The sequence below is a fragment of the Anser anser genome (genome assembly GCF_964211835.1).
Source record: "Anser anser genome assembly, contig: HAP1_SCAFFOLD_802, whole genome shotgun sequence".
Taxonomy (NCBI): Eukaryota; Metazoa; Chordata; class Aves; order Anseriformes; family Anatidae; genus Anser; species Anser anser.
The window spans coordinates 1-13,419 of NW_028154120.1; the positions used below are offsets into that span (position 1 = coordinate 1).

Sequence of the window (13,419 nt, forward strand, 5' to 3'; positions counted from 1 at the left end):
GGCAGGGCTCTCGCCAATGGGGCGGCGAGCCGCCGCCCGCCGCGGCCAATCAGCGCGCGGGGCGGGTCTTCGCCGCCGGCTTCCGGCGAGGAGGCGGGGCGCGGAGGGCCGGGCGCCGCTCCCGGGCTCAGCCAATGGCGGGGCGCGCTCCTCGGCGGCGGCCAATGGGAGGGCGCGTGGGCGCGGGCGGGCGGGGCCGGCGGCCAATGGGCGGCGGGGGGCGGGGCGCGAGGCTTCTAGCAGCTTCCAGAAGGCGGCGCGAGGCGGCGGGCGCGGAGCGGAGCGGAACCGGCGCCGCCATGGAGGAGGTGGGGGCGGGGGGCGTCCGAGGGGGTCCTGGGGGGGCTCTTGGGGCCCTGGGGGGGCTCTTGGGGGGCTGCGAGGCGCTCTGAGGAGTCCTGAGGGGGCTGGGGGGGTCCTGGGGGGGCTTCGGGGGGGTCTTGAGGGGCCTGGGGGGGTTCTGAGGGGGTCTTGAGGGCTTCGGGACGTCCTGACGGGATTCTGGGGGTCCTGGGGCGGTTCTGAGGGGGCCTGGGGGGCTTCGGGGGGCTCCGAGGGGTCGTGAGGAAGCCGGGGGGAGGCTTCGGGGGGTCCTGAGGGGGTCCTTGGGGCTCCGGGGGGGCTCTAGGGGCCCTGAGGTGGTTCTGGGGGGTCCTGAGAGGGCTGGGGGGGGGCTGAGGGGGACGTGGGGGTCCTGGGGTGGCTCTGGGGGGGCTTCGGGGGGTTCTGAGGGGGCCGGGGGGAGGTTCTGAGAGGGCCTGGAGGGCTTCAGGGGGTCCTAAGGGGCTCTGGGGGTCCAGGGGCGTCTCTGAGGGTGGCTGGGGGCTTCGGAGGGTCCTGAGGGGGCTTTGGGGGTCCTGGGGTGGTTCTGGGGGGGCTCCGGGGCGTTCTGAGGGGCCCTGGGGGGCTTCGGGGGGGGGGCTTCGGGGGCCATGGGGGTTCTGGAAGGGCTTCGGGGGCTCCTAAGGGGCCTTAAAGAAGCAGTGGGGCGCTCCGCGGATCCTGGGGGGGGCCCTGAGGGGGCCTGGGGGGCTTAGAGGGGTCCTGGGGCGGTTCTGGGGGGGATCTGGAGGTTTTGAGGCGGATCTGAGGGGCCTTCGGGGGGTCCTGAGGGGGGCTCCGGGGGTCTTGGGACGGCCCGGGGGGCGTTCGAGGGGTCTTGAGGGACCCTAAGAAGGTCCTGGGGGGGGTCTTTGGGGGTCCGGGGGGGGGTTCTGAGGGGCTGGGGGGCGGCTTTGGGGGCTTCTGAGGGGGCTTCCGGGGTCCTGCGGCCAGGCAGTGGGGCAGGGAGGGATCGGAGGGGTCCGGAGGAGGGGGTTTGGGGTCCTAGAACGGGTCTGGGGGTGTCCCGAGGGGGGTTTTGGGGTCCCAGAACGGGTTTGAGGGGGTTTGGGGTCCTAGAACGGGTCTGGGGGTGTCCTGAGGCGGGTCTGGGGTCTTGGTGGGCTTTGTAAAGGGGTCCTGGGGAGGTTCGGGGTCCCAGAGTGGATCTGGGGGGGGCCTGGGACTGCTGAAAAGGGTCCGGGGGGGGGTTGTGGGACACAGAGCGGGGCTGGGGGGTTTGAGGGGGCTGGGGGTGTTGTTGGGGGGGTCCTGAAGGGGGTCCTGAGGCGTCTGGGGTCCCTGAGTGGGGCCGGGGGGGTTGTTGGGGGCACCGGGAGGGTCCCTCCCCGTGCCTTGCGTTTACGCTGTGTTTTTCTTGGTTTTCACCATTTTTTCCCCATATTTCTGTTTTTCCCCGCTCCTCATCCTCGTTGCCTCCTCTTCCTCACCTCGCCGTCGGCCTGCTCCTTCTCCCAACCCTCTCCTGGGCTCTTTTCCCTTTATTTTTTTTTCATTTTCTGCCATTTTTCATTCTGTTTTTCTGGTTTTTTTTTCTATTTCGTCACTTTTTATTTTGTTTTTTCTCCTTTTTTTTATCTTTTTATATCTTTTTTATTCTTTTTATTTCATTCTTCTTTACTTGGTTTTCATCTTTGCTTCTTATTTTTCTTTTTCATTTCATTTTTCTCCCCCATTTAATATTTCTCCCCATACTCTTTCTCACTTCTTTTCCTTTCTCCACGTCCTTCCTCATCTTCTTCCTCATCTCATGCTCTTCATCCTCCTTTCTTTTTTTCTTCCTCACCGTCTCTCCATACTCTTCCTCACTCCCTTCACCTCCCCACGCCCTTCCTCACCTCCTCCCTCACCCTGCTCTCTTCATCCTCATCCCCTCCTCTTCCTCCTCACCTCCTCCTTGTCCCTATACTCTTCCTCACTCCTTTTTGTCTTCTTATGGTGCCCTTCCTCACCTCCCCATGCTCTTCATCCTCGCTCCCTCTTCTCCCTCGTTTCTCTTTCTCCCCATACTCTTCCTTATTCCTTCTTCCGCTTCCCCGTGCCCTTCCTCGCTCGCTCCTCTTCTTCCTTGCTTGCTTCTCTTCTTCCTCCCCTCCTCCTTCTCCCCATACTCTTGCTCATTCCTTCCACCTCCGCATGCCCTTCCTCACCTCCTCCCTCACCCTGTGCTCTTCATCCTCCCTTCTTCTTCCTCTCTTTTTCCCCATTCTCTTCCTCACTTCTTCCTCACTTCCTTTCTCATCTTCTTCTCTTCTTTCTCCCCTTCTCTCCATACTCTTCCTCACTCCCTTTACTTTCTCACGCCCTTCCTCACCTCCTCCCTCACCTTGCGCTCTTCATTCTCACTTTCTTTTCTTCCTCATTTTCTTCTCATACTCTTCCTCACTCCATCTTCTACCTCCTCATGCTCTTCCTCACCTCCTCCCTCACCCTGTGCTCTTCATCCTTGCTCCCTGCTCTTCTTCCTCCCCTTCTTTCCATACTCTTCCTCACTCCTTTTACTTTCTTACACCCTTCCTCCTCTCCTCCCTCACTCTGCTCTCTTCATCCTCACTCCTTCCTCCTCTTCCTCGCCTTTTCCCCATCCTCTTCCTCACTCCATCTTTCCCCTCCCCGTGCTCTTCCTCACCTCCTCTCTCACCCTGTCCTCTTCATCCTCGTTTCCTCGCCTGTTGCTTTTTCCCATCCTCTTCCTCACTCCTTCCTCCCCTCCTCCCTCACCCTGTACTCTTCATCCCCACTCCCTCCTCTTCTTCCTCTCCTTCTCCCCATCCTCTTCCTCACTGCTCCCTCCCCCCTCACCCTGTACTCTTCATCCCCACTCCCTCCTCTTCTTCCTCCCCTTCTCCCCATCCTCTTCCTCACTGCTCCCTCCCCCCTCACCCTGCCCTCTTCATCCCCACTCCCTCCTCTTCTTCCTCCCTTCTCCCCATCCTCTTCCTCACACCTTTCCTCCCCTCCTCCCTCACCCTGCCCTCTTCATCCTCACTCCCTCCTCTTCTTCCTCCCCTTCTCCCCATCTCTTCCTCACTCCTTCCCTCCCCTCCTCCCTCACCCTGTACTCTTCATCCCCACTCCCTCCTCTTCTTCCTCCCCTTCTCCCCATCCCCTTCCTCCCCTCCTCCCTCACCCTGCCCTCTTCATCCTCACTCCCTCCTCTTCCTCCTCCCCTTCTCCCCATCCCCTTCCTCCCCTCCTCCCTCACCCTGTACTCTTCATCCCCACTCCCTCCTCTTCCTCCTCCCCTTCTCCCCATCCTCTTCCTCACTCCTCCCTCCCCTCCTCCTCTTCCTCCTCCCCCCTTCTCCTGCCCTTCCTCCTCCTCCTCCTCCTCCCCCCGCCAGGCGCAGGCGCTGAAGGAGCGGGGCAACCGGGCGCTGGCGGCGGGGGACATCGGGGGGGCCGTGCGGCACTACACGGCCGCCATCGCCCTGGACGGCCGCAACCACGTCCTCTACAGCAACCGCTCGGCCGCCTACGCGCGCCAGGGCGACTACGGCCGGGCGCTGGCCGACGCCTGCCGCACCGTCGAGCTGCGCCCCGACTGGGCCAAGGTGAGCCCGTTTTGGGGGGTTTCGGGGGGGTTTTGGGGGTTTCGGGGGGGTTTTTGTAACGCCGGTGTCCCCCCCGCGCAGGGCTACTCGCGCAAGGCGGCGGCGCTGGAGTTCCTGAACCGCTTCGAGGAGGCCAAGGCCACGTACGAGGAGGGGCTGAAGCACGAGCCGGGCAACGCGCAGCTGCGCGAGGGGCTGCACAACATGGAGGCCAGGCTGGCCGGTGAGGGCTGGGGGGGCTCGGGGAGGGGCTGGGGGGGGTTCGGGGGGGGGTTTGGGGGTCCTGGAGTGGGGCTGGGAGGGTTTGGGGAGTCCTGGAGTGGGGGTGGGGGGTTTTGAGGGGTTTGGGGGGTCCTGGAGTGGGGCCGCGGCACCCTGAGGGGATTTTGGGTTCTAGAGTGGGGCTGGGGGGGTTCTGAGGGGGTTTCGGGGTCCTAGAGCGGGGCTGGGGGCACCCTGAGGGGGTTTGGGGGTCCTGGAGTGGGGCTTGGGGGGTTCTGGGGGGGTTTGGGAGTCCTGGAGTGGGGCCGGGGGGGTTCTGAGGGGGTTTCGGGGTCCTAGAGCGGTCTGGGGGCACCCTGAGGGGGTTTGGGGGTCCTGAAGTGGGGCCGGGGCACCCTGAGGGGGTTTGGGGGTCCTGGAGTGGGGGTGGGGGGGTCCTGGAGTGGGGGTGGGGGGGTTCTGAGGGAGTTTGGGGGCCCTGGAGTGGGGCTGGGGGGGGGGTTCTCAGGGGGTTTGGGGGTCCTGGAGTGGGGCTGGGGGGGTTCTGGGGGGGTTCGGGGGTCCTGGAGTGGGGCTGGGGGGGGTTTGGGAAGTCATGGAGTGGGGGTGGGGGTGTTCTGGGGGGGTTTGGGGGTCGTGGAGTGGGGCTGGGGGCATCCTGAGGGGATTTCGGGGTTCTAGAGTGGGGGTGGGGGCACCCTGAGGGGGTTTGGGGGCCCTGGAGTGGGGTTTGGGGGTCCCATTGTGGGGCTGGGGGTGTCCTGAGGGGGTTTTGGGGTTCTAGAGAGGGGTTGGGGTGTTCTGAGGGGGTTTGGGGGGTCCCATTGTGGGGCTGGGGGCACCCTGAGGGGGTCTGGGGTGCCATTGTGAGGCTGGGGGAGTTCTGAGGGGGTTTGGGGGTCCTGGAGTGGGTCTGGGGGTTCCCGAGGGGTTTGGGGTCCCATCAGAGGGCTTGGGGGGGGGTTCTGAGTGGATTTCGGGGTCCCATTGTGGGGTTGGGGGCACCCCGAGGATGTTTGCGGGTTCTGGGTGGATTTTGGGGTTCCTGAGGGGGTTTGGAGGTCCTAGAGTAGGGATGGGGGTGTCCTGAGGGGCTTTGGGGGTCCTGGAGGGGGGCTGGGGGCATCCTGAGCAGGTCTGGGGGTCCTAGAATGGGACTGGGGGGGGTTCTGAGACGGTTTGGGGGTCCCAGAGCGGGATTGGGGGGTTCCTGAGGGGGGTTTTGGGGTGCTAGAGTGGGCTGGGGGGGGGGGTTGGGGGTCCCAGAGTGCGTCTGGGGGCATCCTGAGGGGTTTTGGGGTCCCAGAGCGGGTCGGAGGGAACTTTGGGACACCTTAGGGTTCTAGAATGAGGCTGGGGGCTCTGTGAGGAGTTTTGGGGGGGTCCCAGAGCGGGGGTTTGGGGGGGGGGGAGGTCCCAGGGCCAAGTTTTGGGGTCCCAAAATGGGGTTTTGAGGTCCCAGAGCGGGGTTTTGGGTCCCAAAATGGGGTTTCGGGGAGGTTCCAGAGTGGGGGTTTTGGGGTCCTTAATGAGGTTTTGGGGAGGTCCCAGAGCAGGGTTTTGGGTCCCAAAATGGGTTTTGGGGGGGTCCCAGAGTGGGTTTTGAGGTCCCAAAATGAGGTTTTGGGGGGGGTCCCAGAGCAGCGGGGTTTTGGGGTCCCAATGATGTTTTGGGGGGTCCCAGAGCGGGGTTTTGGGTCCCAAAATAGGGTTTTGAGGGGGGTCCCAGGGTGGGGTTTTGGGGTCCCTAATGAGGTTTTGGGGGGTCCCAGAGCAGGGTTTTGAGGTCCCAGAGCGGGGTTTTGGGTCCCAAAATGGGGTTTTGGGGGGGTCCCAGAGCAGGGTTTTGGGGTCCCAAATGAGGTTTTGGGGTCCCAGAGTGGGGTTTTGGGGTCCCAAATGAGGTTTTTGGGGGATCCAAGAGTGGGGTTTTGGGGTCCCAAAATGGGTTTTGGGAGGGTCCCAGAGTGGGGTTTTGGGGTCCCAAAATGGGGTTTTGGGAGGGTCCCAGAGTGGGGTTTTGGGGTCCTGAATGCGGTTTTGGGGTCGTCCCAGAGCGGGGTTTTGGGGGTCCCAGAGCAGGGTTTTGGGGTCCCAAAATGAGGTTTTGGGGAGGTCCTAGGGAGGGGTTTTGGGTCCTGAAATGAGGTTTTGGGGTCTCAGAGTGGGGTTTTGGGGTCCCAAAATGGGGTTTCGGGGAGGTTCCAGCGTGGGGTTTTGGGGTCATCCCAGAGCGGGTTTTGGGTTCCAAAATGAGGTTTTGGGGAGGTCCCAGGGAAGGGTTTTGGGGTCCCAAAATGAGGTTTTGGGGTCCCAGAGCGGGGCTGACGGATCCTGAACGGAGGACTCCGGTCCCAGAGTGGGATCCGTTGGGGGGTTTTGGGGGTCCCGTCCCCTGACGTGCCCCCCCCGTGCCCCCCCCCAGAGCGGAAGCTGCTGAACCCCTTCAGCGTGCCCAACCTGTACGCCAAGCTGGAGGCGGACCCCCGGACGCGGGCGCTGCTGGGGGACCCCAGCTACCGGGAGCTGCTGGAGCAGCTGCGCACCCAGCCCGCCGAGCTCGGCACGTGCGTGGGGGGCCGGGGGGGGGGAGCTGGGGGGGTTGGGGGCCGGGGGGGGAGTTTGGGGGGGGGGGTTGGGGGCGTTTGGATGGGGTTTGGGGGCGTTGGGGGGGGATTGGGGGTGTTTGGATGGGGTTTGGGGGAGTTGGGGGGGTTGGGGGGGAGGTTGGGGGGCGTTGGGGGGGGATTCGGGGGCGTTTGGGGGGGATTGGGGGGGAGTTGGTGTTTGGATGGGGTTTGGGGGAGTTGGGGGGTGGTTGGGGGGGATTTGGGGGCGTTTGGGGGGGGTGTTGGCGTTCGGGGGTGGGTTGGGGTGGCATTGGGGGAGTTGGGGTGGCATTGGGGGAGTTGGGGTGGCATTAGGGGGGGATTAGGGGAGTTGGGGGGGGATTGGGGGGGGTTTAGAGGAGATTTGGGGGATTTGGGGCCATTCAGGTGGGGTTGGGGAGTGTTAGGGGGGAGTTTGGGGGGTGGATTGGGGGGAATTTGGGGTGGGTTTGGATGGGGTTTGGGGGAGTTGGGGGGATTGGGGGGAGTTGGGGTGTGGTTAGGGGGAGTTGGGGTGGGGTTAGGGTGGGAGCTGGGGGTGTTAGGGGGTGATTTGGGGTGCTATGGTGGCGTTGGAGGGGAACTGGGGGTGTTAGGGTGGGGTTTGGGGGGATTGGGGGGATTAGGATGGGGTTTGGGGGAGATTTTGGGGGGCTGGGGGGAGTTGGGGTAGGATTTGGGGCAGGTTTTTGGGGGGGTTTTGCTAAGTTTTGTGGTGCCGAGGAGGAGCTGGGGCAGGTTTTGGGGGGGTTGGGGCAGGTTTTGGGGGTGCCAAGAGGGATTTGGGGTGGGTTTGGGGGGATTTGGGGTGGATTTGGGGGGATTAACATGGAATTTGGGACAGTTTTGGGGCTGTTAACGTGGGATTTGGGGCAGGTTTTTGGGGATTGGGCTGCCGCGGTGGGGATCGGACCCCGAGCAGTCTGGGGGTGCCGGAGGGGGTGTGCCGCAGGACCCGAGGGGGTTTTTTGGGGGGGTCCCACCCACATTTCCCCCCCCCCCCCCCCCCGCAGGAAGCTGCAGGACCCGCGGGTGATGACGACGCTGAGCGTGCTGCTGGGGGTGGACCTGAGCGGGGCCGAGGAAGAGGAGGAAGCCATGTCCCCCCCGCCCCCCCCGCAGCCCCCCCGGCCCGACCCGCGCCCCGAACCCATGCAGCAGGACCTCCCGGAGAACAAGAAGCAGGTCAGGACCCCCCCAAAATCCCCCAAATTAATTTAGGGGGAGGGGGGCTGCGTACCCACCGCCCCCACCCGCAGGCGCAGCAGGAGAAGGAGCAGGGCAACGCCGCCTACAAGCGCAAGGACTTCGCCGCCGCCCTGGCGCACTACGACCGCGCCCAGGAGCTGGACCCCACCAACATGACCTACATCACCAACCAGGCGGGTGAGTGCCGCCCCGGGGGGGGGCTTTGGGACCCCCAAATCCCTCCCCACACCCTAATTTCCCCCCCCTCCGCCGCAGCCGTTTATTTCGAGAAGGGCGACTACGACCGGTGCCGCGAGCTGTGCGAGAAGGCCATCGAGGTGGGCAGGGAGAACAGAGAGGACTACAGGCAGATCGCTAAGTGAGTGGGGAGCCCTCTGCTTTTTTTTTAACGAGGCGGGGGGGGCGTTTTTGGAGACCCTCGGCACCCCCAAAACGTCGCCGTGCCCCCACCCCACCCCCCACCCAACCGCAGGGCGTACGCCCGCATCGGCAACTCGTACTTCAAGGAGGAGCGCTACAAGGACGCCGTCCACTTCTACAACAAGTCCCTGGCCGAGCACCGCACGCCCGACGTGCTCAAGAAGTGCCAGCAGGTACCCCTGGGGGGCTCGGGGGCTTGGGGGGGGGTTAAATAGGGCGCGGCCCCCCCCCCCGAACCCCCCTTCCTCGCGTCGCGCAGGCGGAGAAGATCCTAAAGGAGCAGGAGCGGCTGGCGTACATCGACCCCGACCTGGCGCTGGAGGAGAAGAACAAGGGCAACGAATGCTTCCAGAAAGGTGAGCCGGGGGAGTTGGGGGGGTTTTGGGGGGCCGGGGGAGTCCCCAAAACGCGGGGCTGACCCCTGGTGTCCCCCCCCAGGGGATTATCCACGCGCCATGAAGCACTACAGCGAGGCGATCCGGCGCAACCCGCACGACGCCAAGCTGTACAGCAACCGCGCCGCCTGCTACACCAAGCTGCTCGAGTTCCCCCTGGCGCTGAAGGTGGGGGGCGCCGGGGGGGGTTTGGGGGGGCTGGGGGGGTGCCGGGGGGGCTGGGGGGCACCACGAGCTCCTTCTGGGGGGGTTCGGGGGTCACCCAAGGGGTCTGGGGGCTTGGTTTGGGGGGTTTGGGGGTCATCCAAAGGGTTTGGGGATGTGTTTTGGGGTTCAGGGGTCACCCAAGGGGTCTGAGGACCTGGTTTGGGGGTTCAGGGGTCACCCAAGGGGGTTTGAGGACCTGGTTTTGGGGTTCAGGGGTCACCCAAGGGGTTTGGGGATGTGTTTTGGGGTTCAGGGGTCACCCAAGGGGGTCTGAGGACCTGGTTTTGGGGTTCAGGGGTCACCCAAGGGGTTTGGGGGTATGTTTTGGGGTTCGGGGGTCACCCAAGGGGGTCTGAGGACCTGGTTTTGGGGTGCAGGGGTCACCCAAGGGGGTCTGAGGACCTGGTTTTGGGTTCAGGGGTCACCCAAGGGGGTCTGAGGACCTGGTTTGGGGGTTCAGGGGTCACCCAAGGGGGTCTGAGGACCTGGTTTTGGGGTTCAGGGGTCACCCAAGGGGGTCTGAGGACCTGGTTTTGGGGTTCAGGGGTCACCCAAGGGGGTCTGAGGACCTGGTTTTGGGGTTCAGGGGTCACCCAAGGGGGTCTGAGGACCTGGTTTGGGGGTTCAGGGGTCACCCAAGGGGGTCTGAGGGCCTGTTTTTTGGGGTTCAGGGGTCACCCAAGGGGTTTGGGGGTGTGTTTTGGGTTCAGGGGTCACCCAAGGGGGTCTGAGGGTCTGGTTTTGGGGTTCAGGGGTCACCCAAAGGGGCTTGGGGATGTGTTTTGGGGTTCGGGTGTCACCCAAGGGGGTCTGAGGACCTGGTTTTGGGGTTCGGGGGTCACCCAAGGTTTCTGGAGACCTGGTTTGGGGGTCACCCAAGGGGTCTGGGAACATATTTTGGGGGTTCAGGGGTCACCAAGAGGGTTTGGGATCCTAATTTGGGGTTCAGGGGTCACCCGAGGGGTCTGGGGGGGATCTGCTGTGGGGGTTCAGGGCTTTCCTATAGGGTCTGGGGACCCGGTTGGGGGGGGGGGGGGGGCGCTCAGGGCACACTTTTGGGGGGTCTGGGGGGGCTCCGAGCTCATTGGGGGGGTCGGAGCTCACTTGGAGGGTTTGGGCACCCGCTTTGGGGGTTCAGGGCTAACGGGGGGAGGGGGGGGGAGCAGATTTGGGGGGGCACCTCTCACCCTGGAGGGGGGTCTTGGGGTGTCCCACGGGGTCAGCTCAGGGTCTTGGGGTGCCCTTGGCCTCTCTGGGCTCACCCTAGCAGGTGCCTGAGAGCTTTGATGCCCCCCCACGAAATATTGGGGTGCCCCCCACGAGTTTTGGGGTGCCCCCATGAAATTTTGGGGTGCCCCCCACGATTTTTGCGGTGCCCCCCCCCCCATTTTTCCCTCCCTCCCCCAGGACTGCGAGGAATGCATCCGCCTGGAGCCCACCTTCAGTGAGTTGCACCCTGGGTTGGGGGGGGGGGGTGGGGGGTTGAGCTGGAGTGAGTGCGTGTGGGGGGGCTTATCCAGCCGGGGGGGGCTTTTTTGGGGTGCTGACCCCCCCAATTTACGTGCCCCCCCCCAGTCAAGGGCTACACCCGCAAGGCAGCGGCGCTGGAGGCGATGAAGGACTACAGCAAAGCCATGGACGTCTACCAGCGCGCCCTCGACCTCGACGCCGCCTGTAAGGTGAGACCCCCTGCCCCCAGCCCCGGGGACCCCCCAAATTGTCCCGGGGGGGGGCTTGACCGTGACCCCCCCCCTTTTTGTGCCCGTTTCCCCCCCCCAGGAGGCCGCCGAGGGCTACCAGCGCTGCCTGCTGGCCCAGTACAACCGCAACGACAACCCCGAGGAGGTGAAGCGGCGTGCCATGGCCGACCCCGAGGTGCAGCAGATCATGAGCGACCCCGCCATGCGCCTCATCCTCGAGCAGATGCAGAAGGACCCCCAGGCCCTCAGCGAGTGAGTGCGGGCCCCCCCGCGCCCCCCCGGGGGTCCCCACGTGTCCCCAAAGTGTCACACCGGGGTCCCCAGGTGGCCCTGAGGCGGCACCGGGTGGCCCCGGTGCTCCACGGGGGGCCACGGTGTTGTTGCTCGGAGCTGGTGGGGGGTGGTGGGGAGGGTCCCCAGAATCTCGTGGGGTGCCCCTGGGGGTCCCCAAAGTGTCCCCCCATGTCCCTGAGGTGTCACAGGGGTTCCCTAAGGTGTCACAGGGGGTCCCCGAGGTGTCACAGGGGGTCCCCGGTTGTCCCCGGTGCTCCACGGGGTGCCCCACGCTGTGCTCTGGTTGTCCTGGTGTTGCTCAGAGCTGGTGGGGGTCGTGGGGAGGGTCCCCAGAACCTCGTGGGGTGTCCCTGGGGGTCCCTAAAGTGTCCCCACATGTCCCCGAGGTGTCACAGGGGGTCCCCAGGTGTCCCCAAAGTGTCACACCGGGGTCCCCGGGTGGCCCCGGTGCTCCACAGGGGGCCACGGTGGTGTTGCTCGGAGCTGGTGGGGGGTGGTGGGGAGGGTCCCCAGAATCTCGTGGGGTGCCCCTGGGGGTCCCCAAAGTGTCCCCCCATGTCCCCGAGGTGTCACAGGGGGTCCCCGAGGTGTCCCTGAGGTGTCACAGGGGGTCCCCGGTGCTCCACGGGGTGCCCCACGCTGTGCTCTGGTTGTCCTGGTGTTGCTCGGAGCTGCTGGGGGGTCATGGGGAGGGTCCCCAGAACCTCGTGGGGTGTCCCTGGGGGTCCCCAAGGTGTCACCAAGGGTCCCCAAAGTGTCCCCACACGTCCCCGAGGTGTCACAGGGGGTCCCTGAGGTGTCACAGGGGGTCCCCAGTGGTCCATGGGGTGCCCCACGCTGTGCTTTGGTCACGCTGCTGTTGCTTGGAGGTGGTGGGGAGGGTCCCCAGAATCTCGTGGGGTGTCCCTGGGGGTCCCCAAGGTGTCACCAGGGGTCCCCAGAGTGTCCCCACGGGGCCCTGAGGTGTCACAGGGGGTACCTGAGGTGTCACAGGGGGGCCCTAGGGTGTCCCTGAGGTGTCACAGGGGGTCCCCAGTGCTCCACGGGGTGCCCCACGCTGTGCTCTGGTTGTCCTGGTGTTGCTCGGAGCTGCTGGGGGGTCATGGGGAGGGTCCCCAGAACCTCGTGGGGTGTCCCTGGGGGTCCCCAAGGTGTCACCAAGGGTCCCCAAAGTGTCCCCACACGTCCCCGAGGTGTCACAGGGGGTCCCTGAGGTGTCACAGGGGGTCCCCAGTGCTCCATGGGGTGCCCCACGCTGTGCTCTGGTCATCCTGGTGTTGCTTGGAGCTGGTGGGGGGTGGTGGGGAGGGTCCCCAGAACCTCGTGGGGTGCCCCTGGGGGTCCCCAAAGTGTCCCCCAATGTCCCTGAGGTGTCACAGGGGGTCCCTGAGGTGTCACAGGGGGTCCCCAGTGGTCCATGGGGTGCCCCACGCTGTGCTTTGGTCACGCTGCTGTTGCTTGGAGGTGGTGGGGAGGGTCCCCAGAATCTCGTGGGGTGTCCCTGGGGGTCCCCGAGGTGTCACAGGGGGTCCCCAAAGTGTCCCCACATGTCCCCGAGGTGTCACAGGGGGTCCCCGAGGTGTCCCTGAGGTGTCACAGGGGGTCCCCGGTGCTCCACGGGGTGCCCCACGCTGTGCTCTGGTTGTCCTGGTGTTGCTTGGAGCTGCTGGGGGTCGTGGGGAGGGTCCCCAGAACCCCTTGGGGTGTCCCTGGGGGTCCCCAAGGTGTCACCAAGGGTCCCCAAAGTGTCCCCACATGTCCCTGAGGTGTCACAGGGGGTCCCCAAGGTGTCCCAGGGGGTCCCCACATGTCCCCGAGGTGCCACAGGGGGTCCCCAAAGTGTCCCCGTGTGTCCCCAGCACCCCACGCTGCGCTCTGGTCACCCTGGCGTTGCTGCTTGGGGGGGGGGTCGTGGGGAGGGTCCCCCAAACCTCGTGGAGGTGTCCCCAGGGTGCCCCAGCATGTCCCTGGGGTGTCACCGGGTGCCCCCAGCACCTTGTGGGGGGCCCCCCCAGGGTCCCCAACATGTCACCGGGTCCCCAGCCCCCCCCCCCCCATAACACCCACGCTTGTCCCCCTGCCCTGCTGTTGCGTGAAGTCCCAGGGGTCCCTGAGGCCCCCTCCCCGTCACCACCTCCCTTGGGGCCACGAGGGGGGCCGGAGGGGGTTCTGGGGGGCATGGAGGGGGTCCGGGGGTCCCCGTGCCCCCCCCCCGACCTTCTTGTCCCCCCCCCAGGCACCTCAAGAACCCCGTCATCGCCCAGAAGATCCAGAAGCTGATGGACGTTGGGCTGATCGCCATCCGGTGATGTCACCGACCCCGTGTCCCCCCCCGACACCCCCTGGGGACCCCCCCCCTTTAAAATTTAAGGGGGGGGGCATTTGGGGGCCCTTCTCGCCTCCCCCCCCCCCCCCCCGCCCCAGGGGGGGGAAGCAGGGACCCCCCCACACACACATCGCGAGGCCG

The 13,419-nt window shown here is 65.5% G+C and overlaps 1 protein-coding gene across 1 annotated transcript; it reads left to right on the forward strand.

Moving 5' to 3' along the window:
* Positions 1-12: 12 nt before the first annotated feature.
* Positions 13-13,419, forward strand: STIP1 (stress induced phosphoprotein 1). The gene is made up of 14 exons (XM_083853114.1): positions 13-308; positions 3,687-3,896; positions 3,978-4,119; positions 6,544-6,685; positions 7,741-7,912; positions 7,987-8,113; positions 8,192-8,294; positions 8,409-8,529; positions 8,616-8,712; positions 8,795-8,919; positions 10,366-10,402; positions 10,534-10,637; positions 10,738-10,910; positions 13,189-13,419. Exons 1-14 carry the CDS (start codon positions 135-137, stop codon positions 13,259-13,261), a joined length of 1,800 nt encoding a protein of 599 aa, XP_083709240.1. The 5' UTR covers positions 13-134; the 3' UTR covers positions 13,262-13,419.

Coding starts and splice junctions, on each gene's coding strand:
- STIP1 (XM_083853114.1), top strand. CDS start 135: ATGGCGGGGCGCGCTCCTCGGCGGCGGCCAATGGGAGGGCGCGTGGGC. Junction 7,913..7,986: donor TCCCGGAGAACAAGAAGCAG/GTCAGGACCCCC, acceptor CCCCACCCGCAG/GCGCAGCAGGAGAAGGAGCA. Junction 8,530..8,615: donor TGCTCAAGAAGTGCCAGCAG/GTACCCCTGGGG, acceptor CGCGTCGCGCAG/GCGGAGAAGATCCTAAAGGA.